This window comes from Sesamum indicum, linkage group LG12, assembly GCF_000512975.1.
Source record: "Sesamum indicum cultivar Zhongzhi No. 13 linkage group LG12, S_indicum_v1.0, whole genome shotgun sequence".
In the NCBI taxonomy this organism is placed as follows: domain Eukaryota; kingdom Viridiplantae; phylum Streptophyta; class Magnoliopsida; order Lamiales; family Pedaliaceae; genus Sesamum; species Sesamum indicum.
Genome location: NC_026156.1, coordinates 674,677 through 694,783, shown reverse-complemented (window position 1 = coordinate 694,783; position 20,107 = coordinate 674,677). Strand labels below are relative to the sequence as shown.

Sequence of the window (20,107 nt, the reverse complement as noted above, 5' to 3'; positions counted from 1 at the left end):
GGCTGCAGGTACTCTTTTTATAATAATAATTAATCCTATTATTTAATTTGAGTTTGGTGGTAAGTTTTTAAATATCTCACCCAACTCCATGACCATGGATTATGACAAAATAATGCTAATGTATCTAAATATTGTTACGTGGTCTATTCTAAGGTGTCTTTGGTTAGTGGACCCTCTCATTAGTCATTAGCCCCTATCTAGGGTAACCATATAGCTATTATTTTTGGGCTTGTTTGGCGCCGGCCGGGAAAAGAAGGGGCACAGTGTAATTTTCAAATAAGCGAAGGGGCTTTTCAGAAAAGCATGGGTAATTATGTGTCACGTTGATGGTGCTTGCAGCCTTTTTCTTTTATTCCCATCCAATGATTAATATTTAATGTGAATTAGGTGGATCCAGATCCACCAATCAAGTCGTTGCTGTCTCGCTGAATTTTTGCTTTTTTATCTTATGTAAAAATAAAAAATAAAAAAATAAAATAAAATTGGTTGGCAGAACATTAAATTATAATTAATATAATCACCTAAGTTTGTGACTAATATTATAGTAATTCCGTAACCAATAAAAATTCTGTAGAGTCTGTAACAGATTACGTTATACTTTCAATTTTAACGTTTTAATAATCTTTTTGAGTAAATCAAATTAAATTCATTCTCTCTCCAATTGTTGCATCCTTTGAATCGAAAAATTGTGAGTTCGAGCACCACAAATATATAGTACAATTTTGTAGTATTTTCTTGTTTATTTGTATTCTTCAAACGTGTTAGTTGATTAAAAAATATAAATATATTGAATTATTGTTATTTTTTTTAATTTGAATGTACTGAATGATGTAATAATGAACTCTATAGCATTATATATGATCGTGCATGGCATTATTTAGTAGGGGTCCGTTTGGTAGGGAGTGGAGTGAAATAGCAAACACGTGAAAACGGCCTTCTCATTAAAGAGTTCCAAAGTTGGATTTTGAGACTTCACCAATAGGAGTCCTAAATGCCTCCAAGCATTTAAATCCCTAAATAAGTAGCTCCTTTTTTTTTTTTTTTTTTTCTGGTAAATTGACTTTTCCTCATCTAATATTATATGGAAAAAATGCAAGCAATCCCTTATGATATTGCAAATGAGCAAATTACCCCCTTATGAAAACATAAATAGCAATTTACTTTCCTATATTTTTTAAAATACAATAATTTATCTCTCTGTATAAGGAGGTAAATTGCTTCATTTATAAAGTATAGAGGGATAAATTGCTATATTTTTTTTATAAAGGGGTAATGTGTTCATTTTCAATATCACTAGGGATAAATTGCTATTCACCTAATATTATAGTGCAAGAAAGTTTACTGCATCTGTATTATGTATGAAAGGTGAGACTTTTGAAATAATTATCATGGTTGATAAAATATGAATTGCTTCATATACTTTTATATTTTCCACAAAATAACCATCTTTTTTTAATTAAGTAATTGTATTAATAATCTCGTCTTCACACACATTAAAATTAATTTATTTTTTTAATTTTGATCAATTATTTATTTTATCTTTTTATTTTAGACAAATATAAAAATAATTAAATTATACATACAAATCGAGCATACCCCGTCACCAGGAACGACATAGAATCATACAACTTCAGAACTACATCTCAAATAAAATTCTTTATTAAAAAAGAAGTAAAGAAATAATTTTGCATACTCATTAAAATTCTTGTACCAAACTAAAATTCCCATTTAGGTGACCAACTCAAATTCCAATATTTCCATATTAAAAAGCAACGTGCACTTAAGTCTAATCTGATTTTGGTTATCCGTCTACATATTTTATTATTCCGTGTTCCAAATCTTTGTCTACTCTTTATTTTAGAATTTTTTATTTTGACAAAATCGAACCCAAGTGGAAAAATAAAAAATATGAAAAATAAAGGTGAACTGAACTCTTATCTAAATGCAAATCGCCATATTTTTTATTTTGTTATAAAATAAAACGTAGGTGTTCACCCCACAAACCCATAATAAAAATTATAATTACACTATGTATGTTGATAATTTTTTTTGTAATTAATTTACTACCCGTCAAAAATCAAAATTTAGTACACATTTAATTTTACTAAACATCTCGAAATAATTCAAATTCCTGTGGTAGATATGACAATATTAAGTTTAACTGGGCGGAGCTGCGATAATCAGTAGTGGGATTGGTCTAATTACAGGGGCTAGGCTATGTAGAAACCAATAAAGCCGGCAAATTGGACTGTTGTGTTTGATTCTTACTTATCCCCAAAAGGCTACTGCTCAAAACCTCCCTTTGCTACCCAATCAAACCTTATTCTAATGCTAAAATAATCAACTTCTACCCTCCATTCCTATTTTATTTAGATTCTGAGTCTGCCTGCCTGCATCCTATTTATGAATATTTACTCTACTTTTTTTTTTTTTTTATAGTTTTAGATACTTAAATGTTAAAAAGTGTATGAAAATATTAATATATTTAATTTAATCTTGTTTTAAAATTTTTTAAAAAATACATCGATAAATAGTATGCGGAGTTATAGAGTCATGTCGTCCCCATATCAATATTAGTTCGCAAATGTTACATTCGATATCTTGCGTACTGAGTAGCTGAATGATTGAAATATATTTTCTTGTTTCAAAATATTTAAATATGAATGTATAAGATATTGAATATATCATGAATTTAAACATGCATATCCCCCAACATCATCGGAAAATTTTATTCAAACAAATTATAGAAAAATATGATACGCTTGTCATATAATTAATTATTATTTTTGAATTATACATCAATCACTCAGCTCATTGTACAGTTTATTCAAATTCAGCTAAACTCGATCAAAATTAAAACTTTTCATGCCCAAGGTCCACTTGTAAGCATATTTTTGCTTCATTTTTATATATTTTGGGGTAAGGGTTACAGCGGCAGACTATTATTACAGGTCTTGTAATTGTGAGCTAATTACAACACCAAAACCCAACATATATTACTCTCCTCTTCCTCCCTCCTCCTCCTCCTCAAACTGTACAATTGCAACCCCAGAAACACCCCATACGTGTACACAAAAACATACATATATGCACGGCAGCAGCCATGGCTACTCAGAAATTCCAAGACGCCACCGGAAAGATGACTCAGCTCTGCCGGAGAATCGTCCACATAAACATCCGGTGGAGCATCGTAGACAAAGTGACCGTAGTCCGGCGGTTCTTCAGGTTCGTCTGGGAGAGACTTCTTGTTTGCTCAGTACGGATGCCTAGTAATGCTCGCTACAGAAGATTATCCACCAGGAGAAATTCTTCCTCTTCGTCTTCATCAACGGAAGCTAGGGATTCCGACAGCGGAAACGGAGCAGACCTCGAAACGACGACGTCCAGCAGCGGTTACGAGAGCGATTCCGATTTAGTCGCCTTGAAGATCAGTATATTAGGCGATTGCCAGATTGGAAAAACAACTTTTGTGGTAATTATTATACCAAGAACAACTTTGATTCATGAATTATTTTTTCTCTTATTTGATTTTTTTTTAAAAATTTATTTTTGAAAATAATCAGATAAAATATGTGGGAGACGAAGAAGAAAAGAGAAGCTTGCAGATGAAAGGGCTAAACCTAATGGACAAGACATTTCACATTAAAGGTGCAAGAATTGCTTTCAGAATATGGGATGTTGGAGGTATGTTTGCTTTCACTGAATTCATTTTTCTTTAAATAAATTAATAAAAAATACATTCTAGATTATTAATAATTATTAACATCATTGATTGATACATTAATTATCAATTATTAATAAATATTTATATTATCAATTCACCAAATTCAGTTCATTGACTTTTTCTTTTCTTTTCTTTTCTTTTCTTTTTTTTTCCTGTAGAATATTTGATTATTTTTTCCGAGGGAATAAATTCCAATTTTAATGGTGGAATTAATTATGAATAGAATAATTGTACGAAATTGCAGGGGATAGGGGGTCATTGGATCAAGTTCCGATTGCGTGCAAGGATGCGGTGGCGATTTTGTTCATGTTCGATCTCACCAGTAGATGTACTCTCAACAAGTACGTACGCAGGAATTTTTAAATTATGTCCATACCTATCATTAATCTACTAAAATTCTCCTAATTAATGTTTAGTTTGCACTAATGCAGTGAAGTTTATTTGTGGGGAATTGCAGTGTAGTTGGGTGGTACGAAGAAGCAAGAAAGTGGAATCAGGTACGACTGGTATTAACGCCAATTTGCACTTTACTTCAAGAGATTCAGTGGTGTTTTCATGAAAGTAACACGCTTTAGCTTATCTGGAATCCCTTTTTTGCCGATTGTCGCGTCATGTAAAGTATGAAAATCGTTATAGATGGCTGGAAACGACTTTATTCTGAAATTCACACCTAGTATGGAGTTAATTACATATAATCATCATGCCAGCAAATGATATTTTTTTGAGTAGATCGATATCAATTATCAGTATCAAATATTTACAGGGATAATTACATTTCCCTCATATTAATTTTGATGTAATTACACATAAACCCTCCATGATTTGATTAATATATGAACTTATTTGTTAGATGAAAGCAAATTTCAAGAGTGCTACATGTAATTATTCAAATGACGGGGGATCTATATGTAATTATACCAAACTATAGGAAAGAGGAATGTAGTTATCCCATATTTATATCTGATAACAATCGATTGTTATGTCAATCATATACTAGTCTTTAATATTAAATAATTACATGTAATCAACATTTGATATTAAAATAGAACAAAACTATTATAAAAGTTAGAATAACATTCGACATGTTACAGGGTTGGAACCTAAACATAGCATTCTTCAATCTTCGATGCTGCACTCGACGTTTTGGGCGTAGCAGAAATCGGCACCATGTGTTATCTATTGTGAAATTTTAAAAATTACTATTTTGTTTGCAGACTGCAATTCCGATACTAATAGGGACCAAATTCGACGACTTCGTCCAACTTCCGCCGGATATACAGTGGACAATCATCACTCAGGTAGAAATTGTTCAATATATTGTCATATTTTAATCCTAATAATTGTCTATTTTCTCTTAATTGCTATAATCTTTTGTCCAATTTTTTAAAAAATTATAGTATGGTTTTTTAAGTAAAAAGTCATTTTCATGAAAAATGTGAGGCAATTGACGTGGTAACTAAGATGGGATTGATTAAAATGACCCCTAATGTGACATATAGTCTTGTACACACAAATTGTCATATGTTGAAACAAAAATGTCATTTGTTTACCAATCAGTGTCCCAAGTCTCAACAAAATTGGGGGTCCCCCCACCCAGAAGAATGTTCAATTTTTGGGGGAAGACTAGGAGTAGGAGTCTTGTTTTGATGCGTCATACAGCCGTTGTTTGTACTTTTGTAGTAAGAAACGTGTTAGAAATGTGTGGGCTAGTTCAGGAATGACGTCTCCCCGCATGATGGACTCTATATGTGATTTGGATTTTGAGAAATTATTTGTTTTTTTTTTTTAAGATTAGATTTTATTATACTCAATTAATTACTTTATAATAATAATTATAGTGAAAATGTTTGGTCATATGATTAATTTGATAGAATGTTTCGTATAATATCTGATTAATCAATAAGTGAAATATGTTAAATTGAAAAAGTAAAAAGCAAGGAATGGACATATCAATTGAAAAAGAAAACGCGTATCCTCAACTTGTCTCGTGTAATTGCTATTTTTCTCGCATGATGTTACATATTTTTCGGTCAACATTGGATGCATATGTGTGTGTGTTTCTTTGTTAGGATTTGCTACATTAACATTGTAGGTAGAGGGAACATTTGTCTAACGTAGGATATGTGATGGTATGGGCAGGCACGGGCATATGCAAGAGCTATGAAAGCAACACTATTCTTTTCAAGTGCAACACATAACATCAACGTGAACAAGATCTTCAAGTTCATCATGGCCAAGCTCTTTAACTTGCCTTGGACTCCACAGAGAAACTTGACCATTGGTGAACCCATTATTGACTTCTAATTCTTTTTTTTTTTTTTTTTAGTTTTTGTTTGTGAGTAAATAAATACATGTGGTCGAATCTAATTGCGTGAACTGTTGACTTGTAAATAGCAGACTTGTGGTCATAGATGACGTGTATACTTCACCTGTACGATGTTAAAATTTCTATCCAAGAATAGAAAAGAAACAGAATATATATATACATATATATAATATTGTTTTGTAACTGTTGGAAGTTCTATAGTGCATATACTGCCAAAATTGTCAATGGATAAAGCTATACCCAGGTCCTATCCAACCTCCTCCGGACCCAATAGGTCTTTGGGCCGAAGCCCTTTGTCTTTTACCCAATTTCTTTTGGCTCGGGTCAGGCTTTGGATAATATTTTAATATTTTTATTACAATAAGATAATTAAAAATAAGGCCAAATAAATTTTAAATTAAAGCAAACATGATAAAATATTTTAGATACATATCCAACATAAATGCTACTCATAGTAAAATCACCAAAATGAGACGAAATAGATTAATTATTTTTATTTGAATATCAAATAAATGATTATAAAACTAGCAAGTTGCGTCTTGAATTAGCAATAATTTACTATATTTATCAATATAGTTTTATTTTTATCAATAGTTTGTCAATAAATTCATGATTATTGGAAACACATTTCACAAACAAATCTTTTAGATTGATTTTTTTAGAGAATATAGCATTTATGATATTATTTAAAAAATAAGCTAATGAAAAATAATAAATCCACATATTCGATGGTGATCAAACTTAATATTATAGAACTTTAAGTTTCAATTTTATCACTTCAACTAGACATGATTGCTAACCAAGATGTTGAAAAATATACCCAGCATAATTAATATATTTTATATAATTAATTGTTCAAGTATTGATTGACTTAAAAAATTAATGTGATTAAAGAACTACACAATAAATAATTCTATGGTATCTTAATTTTCTTTTTTTCATTTGTTCATCGAATTTAGATAGACAGAGTGTCGGAAAAAAAAACATTCATTTTTTTAGTCCAAATTAGGTACATAATCCTATGGGTTTTGATAGTAAAGACCCAGTCACCTCACCGAGATTCAGTTTATACTAGTAAATGTGGTATATTCTATATACGTGTATTATTTTTTAAAAATAAAACATTTTATTAATTGTATTATTAATTTTTGTAGAGTAAAAAAGTATCTAAAATATACAATAAGAAAATAACTTAATGTAAATATTTTGTTACAAATTTAGAGATATTCTAAATTTAGTAGCCCTATCACTCCTAAAAGTACATAATAAAACAATGTATGTACTCTCTCCAAATCTCTATTCTTATTCTTCCAAAAGTTTATTTACAAATAAATTACATAATGGGTATTTATAAACCACCAAAATTGAAGTTACAAATTATCTTAATAAATATTATGATTACAAAATATCATGAGGTATACAAAAAGGTGTAAGCATTATGAGGGAATTTCAAGAGGTGTATTCATTCATATTACATATATTTACAATATATTTTGATTTGTAAAAAATATTGTCAAACAAATATAATAAATAATGTTGGAGAAATAAAAAAATATAATAATAACTACCAAAAAGTAGTTATCAAACTGATTTTCCTGAACCCCCTTTTTTTTTTCACATTAAACACCCACAGGTGTAGGACTTGAATCCATAAATTCAAGCTTGTTCAGGGACCTCAGCATTACCCTCAACTGCTAAGCGAAGACATCAGTGGTTCTTAACCCCTAATTAAACAGCTAAAACTTTAATTATTTCCCTGGTACTGGAAGCATCACCCTTATTCTTTCAACCTTTTGACTTTCCGATATACCTTCAACTATACACCACCCTCTTCAAGATTTCAACTATACTCCTTTCCAGTCCCTTTTCTGTAACATCATTGATCATCCACCGAAACCTTCTTCATCCGTCCTCAACATCAATCCAAGTTTTCTGATTAGATACTACTATGTGATTCTCATCCGTTTTTCTTCCCCCATCCTCTTATAAACGTAGTTAGATCGAGTTGAATGGCTGAAATAGCAGTGTGTTTTCTGGTGGACCAGCTCTCGGCATGGATTTCCAAAGAGCAACAGCTCCTGGGAAGCCTCAGGGAAAATGCAGAGTCTATTCGAGACGAGATGGGCCACATCAGAGCCTTTTTAAGGGTGGCAGATCAAAAGCAAGAAGTTGACCCACAGCTGGAAGAATGGATCAAGCAAGTTCGAGATGTTGCTTATGATGCCGAAGATGTGATGGACAAATTTATGCTCTGGTTGGCAGGGCGCCGGCGGACAGATGGGGTTCTTGGCCGTATCAAACAAATATATGTCTCGGTCAAGAATTTGAAAGCTCGCCATCAACTTGTTTCTGAAATGCGAGCAATTCGGTCCAGGGTGCAAAGCATTTCAAAAGGACAGCAGCGATACAAAGACATCTATGGGACTTCCGAATCTGCTCCTGCTAGGAGAACGTGGTATGATAGTCGAGGAGATGCACTATTGCTGGAAGAAACAGAGGTTGTGGGCATAAAAAAGCCAAAGAAACAACTGGTCGAATGGCTTTCTTCAACTGATCATACTTCTGGTCTTAAAGTGATATCAGTGGTGGGAACTGGAGGGTTGGGTAAAACCACCCTGGTCAGAAAGGTCTATGATGATGCAGCAGTGAGGTTGCGTTTCAGTACTCGTGTGTGGATGACAGTTTCAAACTCGTTCAAGCTCTACGAGCTTCTGAGAACCATGATCCGGAGGCTTACTGCTGATGTCAATAAACAGCCTCCTCAGGGACTAGAAGCCATGGATGCTGATGAAATGAAGGAATTTGTTCATAAGTTTCTCCAGAATAGTACTTACATAGTAGTTCTAGATGATATTTGGAATCTCACTGCCTGGGAGGCTATTAGGTATGCATTTCCCAGAAGCGGAACGAGTGGCTTCATCATTATCACTACTCGTTTTCAAAGCATAGGCTGCGCTGCTAGTACTGAAAGTAATGGATACCTCTATAATATGCAACCTCTGCCTCAAGAAGAGTCAAAGACATTGTTCTACAGAAAGGCCTTCTTGGGGGGCTCATGTCCTAGTTATCTGGAACAAATTGCCAACATTGTCTTGAAGAGATGTGAAGGTCTGCCCCTTGCCATTGTAGTTATCGGAAGCCTCTTAGCTACCAAGAACAACAACATTGAAGAATGGAACAAGTTCCTCCGAAACCTTGGTGATGAATTAGAAGGCGACCGTCTAAGGAGAATGACCAAATTACTCTCCCTCAGTTACTATGACTTGCCTTACTATCTGAAATCTTGTTTCTTGTACTTAAGCATTTTCCCAGAGGATCACAATATATATATGACCAGGCTGATTCGGCTGTGGATCGCTGAAGGATTTGTACAGCCAAAGGAGGCGAAAACAATGGAAGAAGTTGCAGAGGACTATGTTAAAGAGCTGCTTGACAGAAGCCTAATCCAAGTCAGAGAGACACCAGATTACAATATGCCCGTAAGAATTCATATTCATGACATCCTGCATAGAATGATCATATCCAAGTCGAAAGAACAGAGCTTCGTGACCATAGCTAACGGTGGACACACGCAATGGCCAGCTAGGGTCCGACGACTAGCCATTCATGGTTCCGTAGACAATATGGCAGATCTTGGAAGCAATCATCACATCCAATCTGTGGTTGTGCTGGACAACCACCATCGAGTATCTAACCTGACATTGTCCAAGTTGCTAGGCAGTGCTTGTGGGCTACTAAAGGTATTAGAACTCAGAGGTTCTTTGACAGAGAAGATCCCAGATGAAGTTTTCAAATTATATCAGCTCAGGTACCTCGGCCTAAATACCACAAATGTAAATTCCATCCCGAAATCAATCCAGAACCTTGAGAATCTAGAGACATTAGATCTCAGTGACACGAAAGTGGCAGAATTGCCAGTTGAAATTCTAAGGCTCCGACGACTTCGTCATCTCTTGGTCTATAATTCCACAATTCACAGAGGTTACTGGCCTTTTGATGAAGAACACAATTGTAGAGCTCCGTACAGAATCGGATGCTTATCATCCCTACAGACTCTTTCACACATTGAAGCTACTCAAGCTAATGAAACTAGGGTTGTGAGGGAGATAGGCAAGCTAACACAACTGAAGAAATTAGGAGTCACGAAGCTGAGAGAAGAAGATGGAGAAGAACTGTGCATCTCACTCACAAAGCTCACAGTCCTCCAGTCACTGCTGATTGCATCAATTGACGAAGAGGAAATAATGGATTTGCAGTATCCTCTGTCTCCGGCGCCTCCAATCAGATGGTTAGAACTGAGAGGGCGGTTACTGAAGGTACCCGAGTGGATACCTTCTCTTCAAGGCCTCACCGGGTTGCATCTGAGATGGAGCAAGATCAATGAGGATCCAACGGAATCCCTTCAACATTTGCCCAACTTGAGGTTTCTTGAACTCGACCTTGCCTATGAAGGTGACAGATTGTGCTTCAAATCAGCAGGGTTTAAGAGGCTGAAGAAGCTTTTACTTGTAAGGTTAAACGGATTGAAATGGGTAGAGATTGAGGAGGGTTCGATGCCCTTTCTCCAAGCGCTGTGCGTACGGGGCTGCAAATTGGTGGAGGAGGTTCCTTTGGGAATTGATCATTTGACACATCTTAAATGCATTGAGTTTTCGGACATGTCTGAGAGATTTGTTGAGAAACTCGAAAAGCAGAGAGACGAAGAAGGGGATGACTGGAAGCTGGCGCACCTTCCCAAAATCGAGATATATTCTCTGATTAACGAAAAATGGCAAGGCAGGCGGTTGTAGTAGTCCTCGTCGCGGCTCCATTAAGTTTGTATTAATTATACCATAAATATAATTTATTTATTTTATAATTATTATAATTAATTTGATTCCACCAAACTCAAATATGAATTTTCTAGAATAGGGATAATAAAATTTACATTTTTTAGTTTGTGGTTTCTTTTCTTAATTTTTTTTATATAATTAGGAAAATCACCTTTAAATAATAAAAAATATGGACAATTTGTGTACTGATTTCAATTTTTTCAAGGAGTGTGAGTAATTTTTTAAAAAATAATAATAATTTATATAAATGATATTGCTGTTGAAGCGAACGTATGTGTAATTATTTTAAAACATAAATAATTTATATAAATAAATTATTTATTAAAAATAGTAAATTATAGCCAATAAATACCTCATTATTGTTTGAAAAATTACAAATATCTCTTAATTTTAACGTGCATCTAACGATGAACCTATTTCATTAGCTTTCGTTAAGTACCCAAATATTATTTTGGATTATAAATTAAGTTTTTTTATATCTTTTTAAAATTTTATAAACTATTTTTATGAACTAATATTTCTTACAAATTATTTATTTTACCCACTCTTAATTTTTTTCTATATTTTTTTATTTTTAAAATAATTTAATATAAATAAAATAATAATATTCACTTCATACAAGAAATATTATATAATATATGGCCTTAATTTACTTATTTGGAATGCGTGGAAGAGAAATTAGGCGGTGCTCCAAGGGGGGTTGGTAGGGGGCATAGAGGTCCTTTCAACTTCCGTTGTCTGTTTCCCACAAGTTCTCTGAAGCACAAATCAGCCACGTCACAAAACCATTACTAGTTAAACCGCTGCGAAAACTCCCAGAATAAAATATATAAAAAAATCATATTTTTGTAAACGCTTCCCTTTGTACTATCCCAACATGGCTTTCTCCGCAGCCCCGTCGTCCTCCGCCGCTGCTTGCACAGCCCAAACCTACCTCCCGGCGCATTCCCCTTCCCGTTCCCTTTTGCCCTTCAAAGTCCATAGATTTGCGCCTCCTTCTTCTTCCATTACTCGTTCCCCTTCCGTTCACTGTACGCTCACCAAGCAGCAGCTGATGGTCGGGAAGGAGGCCGACCCGGCCGCGGCTCTGCAGCGGCCGGACTCGTTCGGTCGGTTCGGGAAATTTGGAGGGAAGTATGTTCCAGAAACCCTAATGTATGCCCTGACGGAGCTTGAGGCCGCCTTCAAATCACTTGCCACCGACCATGAGTTTCAGGTTTGTCTTTTCTCATTTGTTTTTTTGGTTGGAGGATCCAGCTTTTGTGGCTTCTTTTTGCGCTTTATTAGGTGTTGTCTGATGCTTGATTTTGGTATATTTCGTAACCTGCATTAGGAAACTTATGGTATTTGATCAGGAGCGGGTTTTCCTTTATCATTTTTTTGTCTGTTGCGTCAATCAGAGTAACATGATAAAAATTGAATGTTTATGGCAGTTCTGGTGGTTGGAAAGTTATTTCTTTGCGACTCGTAGCATCCATTGTTATGGTGGCAAAGATGCTCTAACTTCTACCGGCTATACTTTGAGAGGCTCATACTTTTAGCATTCGTCTATCGTGTAGGAAGAGTACTTCATTGAAAATGGACGAGTTCATGATGTGAGTGAACTATTTGTTGTTGAGCTATAATCAGGATGTATCCGAAGGCCTTGATATCTTGTACTAAGAAAGCTCTACACTTTTCTTAGTATAAATGCACATGTGTGTAGTGGTGTGATTAAAATGATCATTTCTGTTGCATCGCAACCGTTTTGTTTTTCTTTCAGACACATAGAGATGATAGAAGCAATCATGTAAGGACCAGGTAATGCCTTTTCAAGCTGTAGATATAGGATAAGATACCTGCCTTAGTGGAGATTGTATTGCTATCAAGCTTAAGAGAAGGGCTAATTAGTGACTGGAAATCTGAGGCTTGAAAGAATAGAATAAGATCAAAATTCATCGTCATAGAGTAGCGATAAAGTATCTGCAAGGTATTGGGGAAAAAGAGAGCAACCAATGAAGAACTTGCTAATGACATGTAAAGGAAGTAGATTTATGTGATTGCAAAACTATGTAAGGTGTAGGGTCAAGAGGTAGAGCAATGACGTAGTAAAGTGAAAAAATATATGAAATGCAAGGTGAAAAGAGTCAGGAGCAGCAGCCTGATGGGGTTACAATATTATTATTGCCCGCAGTTGCTGAAGCAACTTAGTGTTTTAAGACCAGTTATATCCATTGGGTATCTTCAGCATTGCAATATGTCACTGTATGTATTAGGAGTATTATCACGTCATTCCCTTATATTTTGTACAACCTAATATGTATTGTCAATTGGATCAATTGCAGAAAGAGCTAGATGGGATATTGAGAGACTATGTTGGAAGAGAAAGCCCACTTTACTTTGCTGAACGACTTACCGAGCACTATAAACGCCCTGATGGGAAAGGCCCTCATATTTACCTCAAAAGGGAAGACCTTAATCACACTGGGGCCCACAAAATCAACAATGCTGTTGCCCAAGCTTTGCTTGCCAAGCGTCTTGGTAAGAAGCGTATCATAGCTGAAACTGGAGCTGGTCAACATGGTGTCGCCACGGCGACAGTTTGTGCTCGGTTCGGGTTGCAGTGTGTTATTTACATGGGTGCTCAAGACATGGAGAGACAGTCGCTTAATGTATTCAGAATGCGCCTTCTTGGTGCTGAGGTCTGTTTTTTTTGTATCTTACACTAGTTTTTTCAAATTACTCCGCTGCCTTTATTGGAGTTCGGAAATGCATAGCTGTCTGCTGTTGAATTGGTGGACACCTTTACAATTTTATTGTTAGAGAACCACTGGCAAGTATGTTTTTATCATCTTATCAGCTGGAAAGATTGAAGTCTTTTGCTGTCTGATCATCAGCTTATTAGGAGGCTGAAGCAGAGTGATGGTTCTACCCACTCATTCTTAATGTTGTTGCCTCATGTTACATAAATTGTTGAATCACATCCAAAGCTACTTCGTGATAGAGTTCCCTTGAAGTAAATGTATGGGGTGCATCTGATATCTTTTTAGCTGGATTAGCTTCATTTTTATACTTGCTAACTTGAAAAATCCATGCATTCTTACATGTTCCCTCTATTGTTAGCAGTTGGCACATCCATGGGCTTGGTTCATTCTGTTAATAATCTGTGTAATTCACGATATTTATTTTCTGTTGCTTTTTTGTTGCCCCATCTGCGGTTTTGTTATGGTTAATGTTACATTTTGCGACTGAGAAATTATTATTTTAACATGTAGGTTAGGGCAGTTCATTCTGGGACTGCCACACTGAAGGATGCTACATCTGAAGCTATACGTGACTGGGTGACTAACGTGGAATCAACTCATTACATATTGGGATCAGTTGCTGGGCCGCATCCATATCCTATGATGGTAAGAGAATTTCATGCAGTGATTGGTAAAGAAACACGGAAACAGGCACTGGAAAAGTGGGGTGGTAAACCTGATGTGGTTGTCGCATGTGTTGGTGGAGGCTCAAATGCCATGGGTCTTTTTCACGAATTTGTTGATGACAAAGATGTCAGATTAATTGGTGTGGAGGCAGCAGGTTTCGGCCTAGAAAGTGGTAAACATGCCGCCACTTTGACTAAAGGCGAGGTTGGAGTTCTCCATGGAGCTATGAGCTACTTGTTACAGGATGATGACGGGCAAATAGTTGAACCACATTCTATTAGTGCTGGGTAAAATCATATTCTTTTTACAGTGTCAACTTGAGATGAGAGTCAGTTGCCATACATGACTAGGAATTTATTTATTTCTGGCTACTGCAGGCTAGATTACCCTGGGGTTGGACCTGAGCACAGCTTTCTGAAAGATGTTGGACGGGCTGAGTACTATAGCATAACTGATGAGGAGGCTTTGGATGGTAAGGAGTGAAACTTAATTTTCCCTCTCCGTCTATTCTTTGGAGTAGTTTATGGAGTTATTCCATTCTTAATCCCACTGGAAGAAAACTAATTAAAACACCTATTCCTTTCTTTATCTTTCTTCCATGCATCTCTCTCTCTAGTCTCAACACATTTATATGTATATATATGCACTGTGCCTATGTGGTTATCGTCTGCACCCACATGGCTGCTTCCTTATATGTGTTCCTAAAAGATGATTTTTCGGGGGTAATTTGTCATATGGATGAAGGCTAGACCAATATCACCTTTCACTCAGCTTCTTACTTTCCCTTTATGTGCAGCTTTTAAGAGATTATCTAGGCTAGAGGGCATTATCCCTGCATTGGAGACATCGCATGCACTGGCTTATCTAGAGAAGCTGTGCCCAACTCTTCCTGACACAACTAAGGTTGTGCTCAATTGTAGTGGCAGAGGCGATAAGGATGTTCAGACAGCCATTAAACATTTAAAGCTTTAAGGATCCTTTGAAATTTTGACTCTCCTCTTTTTCTTCTTTTCTTTGGAAAATCCTATGGAGGAAAGAAGCTTTTCTTGTATGGATGAAGCCATTGTAACTCACAAAGAAGATGTTGCTCCTTGGCAGTCTGCATTAGCTTCAGCACAGTTCATAGGAGGGTCTATCTGATGATATTTTCCGAAGGGTAGAAATTGGTCTTTAGTTTAGCAGACTGTCTATGTTATATGGCTTTCTTATGGCTGTTCGATTATAGCGTTCATTAGTATGTTGGTGTTTGTCTGATGTTGAAAGGCTATCTCTAGATGGCTGTTAAAAATCAGAGTCAGGTGAAAAAATAAAAGCAGCTCATTGGTTCATTTCATAGTGCATTTTCTTTTTCTTTTTAAATATTAAAGTTAGGTGATTAAATGTTCACCAAATTTATCTAAAAAAAAAATGTTCACCGAACGCTGCCAAACAACGCTACCCCAGACGGTGGTGGTAATGATGTTATTTCTACTAGGATCGATAACTCATCACATGTTCCAGACAGAAACGTGCTCACAGGCTTGAGCTCTATTCAATCAAGGGTTAGATTGAGTTGGCTTAATTTCATGCACAGAAGAACCTGAGAGAAGTTGGATTGATCTGATAACCTGAGTCAAGCTGACCTGATTGAGTTGTGAAATCAAGGCCATAAGAACATGATTTTAAACTTTCGACGGCCTCAAATAGCAGATAACTTATCCAAGTTGCAAAAAGACATTATAGGAACCCTCTCATATACACCGCAAAAACAAAAACCCCATGTTATAATATTCTCAAACTACTGCAATATCTGCAGAACAAATTTTGCCATCAAAATAAAATCATCAGCATGCAAAAACTTCTCCAAGGTTATATAGCATTAACTAATATATCAACTATAGAGATGCCTAAATGGACTCTAGATATTCCATCTCATTGCTAATCAAGAGTTGTTCTTCCATTGTTTATTGAAACTACAGTTCTCAATTTCTAAGTACAAAACAAAACCAGGAAAATGCCGCCTAAATAAACTGTATAAGAGCAAAGTTTTGTTTAGCTCATTATTTATATATCTACAAGTAAAGCTGTTGCTCCACCTAGCAAATGTAGTTGGCTACAGACCAAACATAAACTCTACTTCTGTCATGCTGAATTCCTACTTCCACGGTCTTCACTGCTTTGCCTGTTGAACATAACAAATACTAGTCAAGCATGTAAGTAAAAAGGAGCAGTAAATTTCATTACTATGAGTGATCAATCTTGAGTTCCATGGTGAGGAGGTTGGATAAAACAACGAGAACCTAGTTAATGGTAGCAAGTTTAACTAATGTGCTGTGATGCCCGATGGAGACAGGACATACTATGTTATCAAATGTTCATTTAGGGGAATCTTTGAACTCATTGGAAATATGGTGGGAAACTATCATTTTCAGTTGAAACCACAGTAAAATTTGATTAGGTATTACAGCATGAGAAAAGGGAAACATAAATTGAGGAGATACACTGTCCCATAAGTAGTCTGTAATGCAGGGTGCTATTGGTTGTAATAATCATAGTCCTAACGGGCATATGAGACAGAGCCGTCAAAAAATCCACAAAAGGAAAGACTTAGCTAATCAATTACCTGCGAATACAAGAAAGTTCCAAGAATGGCTATTGCTGCTCCAAGAGCGTTGACAGGTTGTACGGGTGTTTGGAAAATGATGATGGAGGAGACAATGACAGAGATACGTTTCATGGTGTTTCCAATGCTAAATGTCAAAGGCGATATCTCATCCAACGACATGTACGACACCTGATTGTACAGGTGGTAAAATACACTCTGGGCCGCCATCCACCTATGTACAAACGCCAACCACAAAACATTAACCAGCAGCAGAACAATAAGGAAACAAACTCTGATAAAAAGACAGATAAAATCACAAAATCCCAGAACAGCTCCTCAGAAACCCGACATAAGGAGTTACTCAAGAAATTCCAAGATTGATGAATTTTAAGGAAACTGCTCAGATAATTGGAAGAACAGCAAGTGAAATCTTTTTGGGCATTTATATAATATATACTCTCTTACGGAATTTATATAGATGTAAGTTTAATTTCTCAATAATGAATATAAGCCTCTGTATGAAAGGCTCAGTGATGAGACATTTTATACTTTAGTCACGGACAAATAAGAGTCGACGAAAGTAGTCGGTTCATGAGATTACCAAATGATCTGAGGTCCAATTTGGGACAAGGCTTCTCTAAATCCAACTGCCCACATCTGTGGTCCCTCCACAGCAAAAGCAAATGGAGTGAGAATCAACAGAGATAGCATTGATAAGCAGGCGTAATAGTTCATCCCACTAACAGCATTGCCCTTCATGCCCTTCTTGGAAAATATGTTCCGGAAAACAAACGCCAAGTTTGAAATCATGGCCCCCATAAAACCTGATATTGACAGCCAACAATCATACAAAAAAGGCATCAGAAAACAACCTAAACAACTCAGAATTTCCATTCAGAACCCTCACAACTTCACTCAATTTTCCAAATAACCACAAAATGCCAATCCTGACCACCTACTTCAACAGGATTTCATGTGACTCCACCAAGAATTTACTTAAAGAGAATCATCAAGCTGGCAACAATGCTTTCGCTACACTCCCAGTATTTCACAGAAAGGCAAATATCATCAGATTTTACTATATCATTTAATCACAATCCTCTCATAATTTAAGCAAATTCTCCATAAAAACAACCAAACTACAGGCCGTGTGAATTACCAGTCATGTTGAAGTTGAGCTCAGTGAGAGCGGCCAGACCGCAACCACCAATAATCGGAAGGAGCGATAAATAAACAGCTGGTGGAAACGTCTCTCCCAATATGAATCTTGAGACCAAAACACTGAAAGCAGGTTCACCGCTCTTGATTATGTGAGTGAATGAAACTGCAACCTTTGACATACTCACAGTCGCCGCCACATGCCCAATTGTATGTGCAACAGCAACCTACACACCATCCCAACCATCACCGAAAATCAAATTTTAGGCCTTTTGATTAAACACAGAAAAACAGCGGAAAAAGAAACCACAAAAATCAGGAACTCAGATTATATAAATCGAAAACAGTAATCATGACAAGATTGGACTTGTAGATCACCAGACACGGCCGAAAAAAGGCCCAGATAAGAAAATTTAAGAAGAGAACAAAACAAGATGAAAACCTAGATCGAAAATTCAGGTAAGGGAATAGCATAATTGAAACCCTAATTTTCTTACTGGGAAAAGGCTCTTCCAGAAATCAAGATCAGTCTTTGGGGCTTCCACAATCCTCAGAGCCCAAGAAACTAGCATGATTATTGACCCAGCAGCCAAAGACAGCGTCGAAGTTAACCAAGGAAAAGGATATGCATTTAATACTTTCTTGTTATAAATATTGAAGATCACATTCAAACCCCACCATGTGGCGAAGTAGATTCCGATCTTCAGTTTTCTCGCGGCCTCAGACTTCGCCTCCGCCGACTCAACAATCGGCTTTGATCTGTCAGCTTCATAGGCCTTGCAAGTGATCAGAGATGGTTTCTTTTCTTTATTAATTGAAAAGGACTCGACCTTTGAGACATGGAGCGGTTTAGATAGGGAAACAACGGCACCCCGCGAAGTTTTCACCGCCGGGAGAGAAGGCAACACCGGCGAGTGACGGGCAAGAAAATTTCTCCTCGAGTGGCGAAAATTAGAGTCATGGAGCGGCAAAGCTGGCTGCTTGAGAGAAGATATCATACTGAAAAATCCGATGACGCGATTTCCTTAAAACAAGCCCACAATTGCAAAACTGCCGTAGCTGGTCAGAAGCTGAAAGTTGGAGAATTCTTGAGTCTTGGCAGCCCAAAAAGACACAAATACAGGTAGTTTCTCACGGCTCTTCTATGTGAAAAAGAGCCTAAACCACCATGCGTATCAGAGTCTGTGTCTGCAACCTTTGAGTACTCGAGTAACCAAGTATCAGGAGGAGACAACGTTGGAACAGCACTTGTATATATATATATATATATATATATATAGAGAGAGAGAGAGAGAGAGAGAGAGAGAGAGAGAGAGAAAGAGAGAATGTATATACGATCTAATTTAAAACAAGAAAAAGAACACAAGATCTGTTTGTGTGTGTGGTGTTGTTGAATGAAAAAGGCAGCAATGTGTAATAAATTATAGGCGACTGCGGTGCCTTGAAATCTCAGTTCTAAGGGTTGGTGACCTCTTTTTGTATTGGGAAAGTAGGGTGGCAGACTTAGAATTAGGTGGTTATTCCGAATTTGTAGTTTCCAATGTAGACCGAATACTTGTTACTGTTTTCTACCAATTCTGGCCGTTGGGTTAAAGAACGAAGTGTCCGAAGCAACTGCTGCAACCCTGTTCTTGTATTCAACGGCAACGCGGAAGGGGATCATTCTTATTATTTGCTGCTGCATTTGGATTATTTGCTCTCACAAATATTCCAAATTGTTGTTGGATTCATTTGTTTCTACATTGAACCCTGGGGTAATTTAATCTATGGATTGACAGCTACCCAATATCAACATTCAATGATTCTCTTTTTTAATAATTTTAAACTTTTACAGATATAATCTTTTAACATGGTATTAAAATAAAGTCAAATCATTAACACCCATTAAAAAATATATTACATGCAGAATTAAGGAACATATTAATCAAAATATAAATATTAAATAGTTTTTTCTCCAATTAATGAAGTTTAAGCAAATTGCGTAAGTGGGACGGAGGCATGTGCGTATTTTCATTTATGGCTTAATATGGAGTTTAGAGGCTTTAGAATATTTTCTTCATATTAAATTTATTT

At 36.1% G+C, this 20,107-nt stretch overlaps 4 protein-coding genes across 5 annotated transcripts; 3 read left to right on the top strand and 1 right to left on the bottom strand.

Annotated features, from left to right (window-relative positions):
* Positions 2,854 to 6,232, top strand: LOC105174841 (septum-promoting GTP-binding protein 1). 2 transcript variants are annotated; one of them, XM_011097060.2, is made up of 6 exons: positions 2,866 to 3,472; positions 3,564 to 3,684; positions 3,969 to 4,065; positions 4,182 to 4,221; positions 4,939 to 5,022; positions 5,864 to 6,232. In XM_011097060.2, exons 1-6 carry the CDS (start codon positions 3,104 to 3,106, stop codon positions 6,026 to 6,028), a joined length of 876 nt encoding a protein of 291 aa, XP_011095362.1. In that variant the 5' UTR covers positions 2,866 to 3,103; the 3' UTR covers positions 6,029 to 6,232. The 2 variants fall into 2 exon arrangements, with proteins under 2 accessions (XP_020553855.1, XP_011095362.1); XM_020698196.1 differs by lacking the exon at positions 5,864 to 6,232 and having other exon boundaries at positions 2,854 to 3,472; positions 4,816 to 4,950.
* On the top strand, positions 7,483 to 10,973 carry LOC105174840 (disease resistance protein RPM1-like). The gene has a single exon (XM_011097059.2). It carries the CDS (start codon positions 8,060 to 8,062, stop codon positions 10,838 to 10,840), a length of 2,781 nt encoding a protein of 926 aa, XP_011095361.1. The 5' UTR covers positions 7,483 to 8,059; the 3' UTR covers positions 10,841 to 10,973.
* LOC105174839 (tryptophan synthase beta chain 1) lies at positions 11,685 to 15,620 on the top strand. The gene is made up of 5 exons (XM_011097058.2): positions 11,685 to 12,098; positions 13,207 to 13,563; positions 14,137 to 14,579; positions 14,670 to 14,764; positions 15,089 to 15,620. The coding sequence occupies exons 1-5, from the start codon at positions 11,760 to 11,762 to the stop codon at positions 15,262 to 15,264; spliced, it is 1,410 nt and encodes a 469-aa protein (XP_011095360.1). The 5' UTR covers positions 11,685 to 11,759; the 3' UTR covers positions 15,265 to 15,620.
* Positions 16,122 to 19,583, bottom strand: LOC105174838 (glucose-6-phosphate/phosphate translocator 1, chloroplastic). Its single transcript, XM_011097057.2, has 5 exons — positions 18,532 to 19,583; positions 18,036 to 18,261; positions 17,478 to 17,700; positions 16,895 to 17,108; positions 16,122 to 16,453 (listed from the first exon to the last, which is right to left on the bottom strand). The coding sequence occupies exons 1-5, from the start codon at positions 19,030 to 19,032 to the stop codon at positions 16,442 to 16,444; spliced, it is 1,176 nt and encodes a 391-aa protein (XP_011095359.1). The 5' UTR covers positions 19,033 to 19,583; the 3' UTR covers positions 16,122 to 16,441.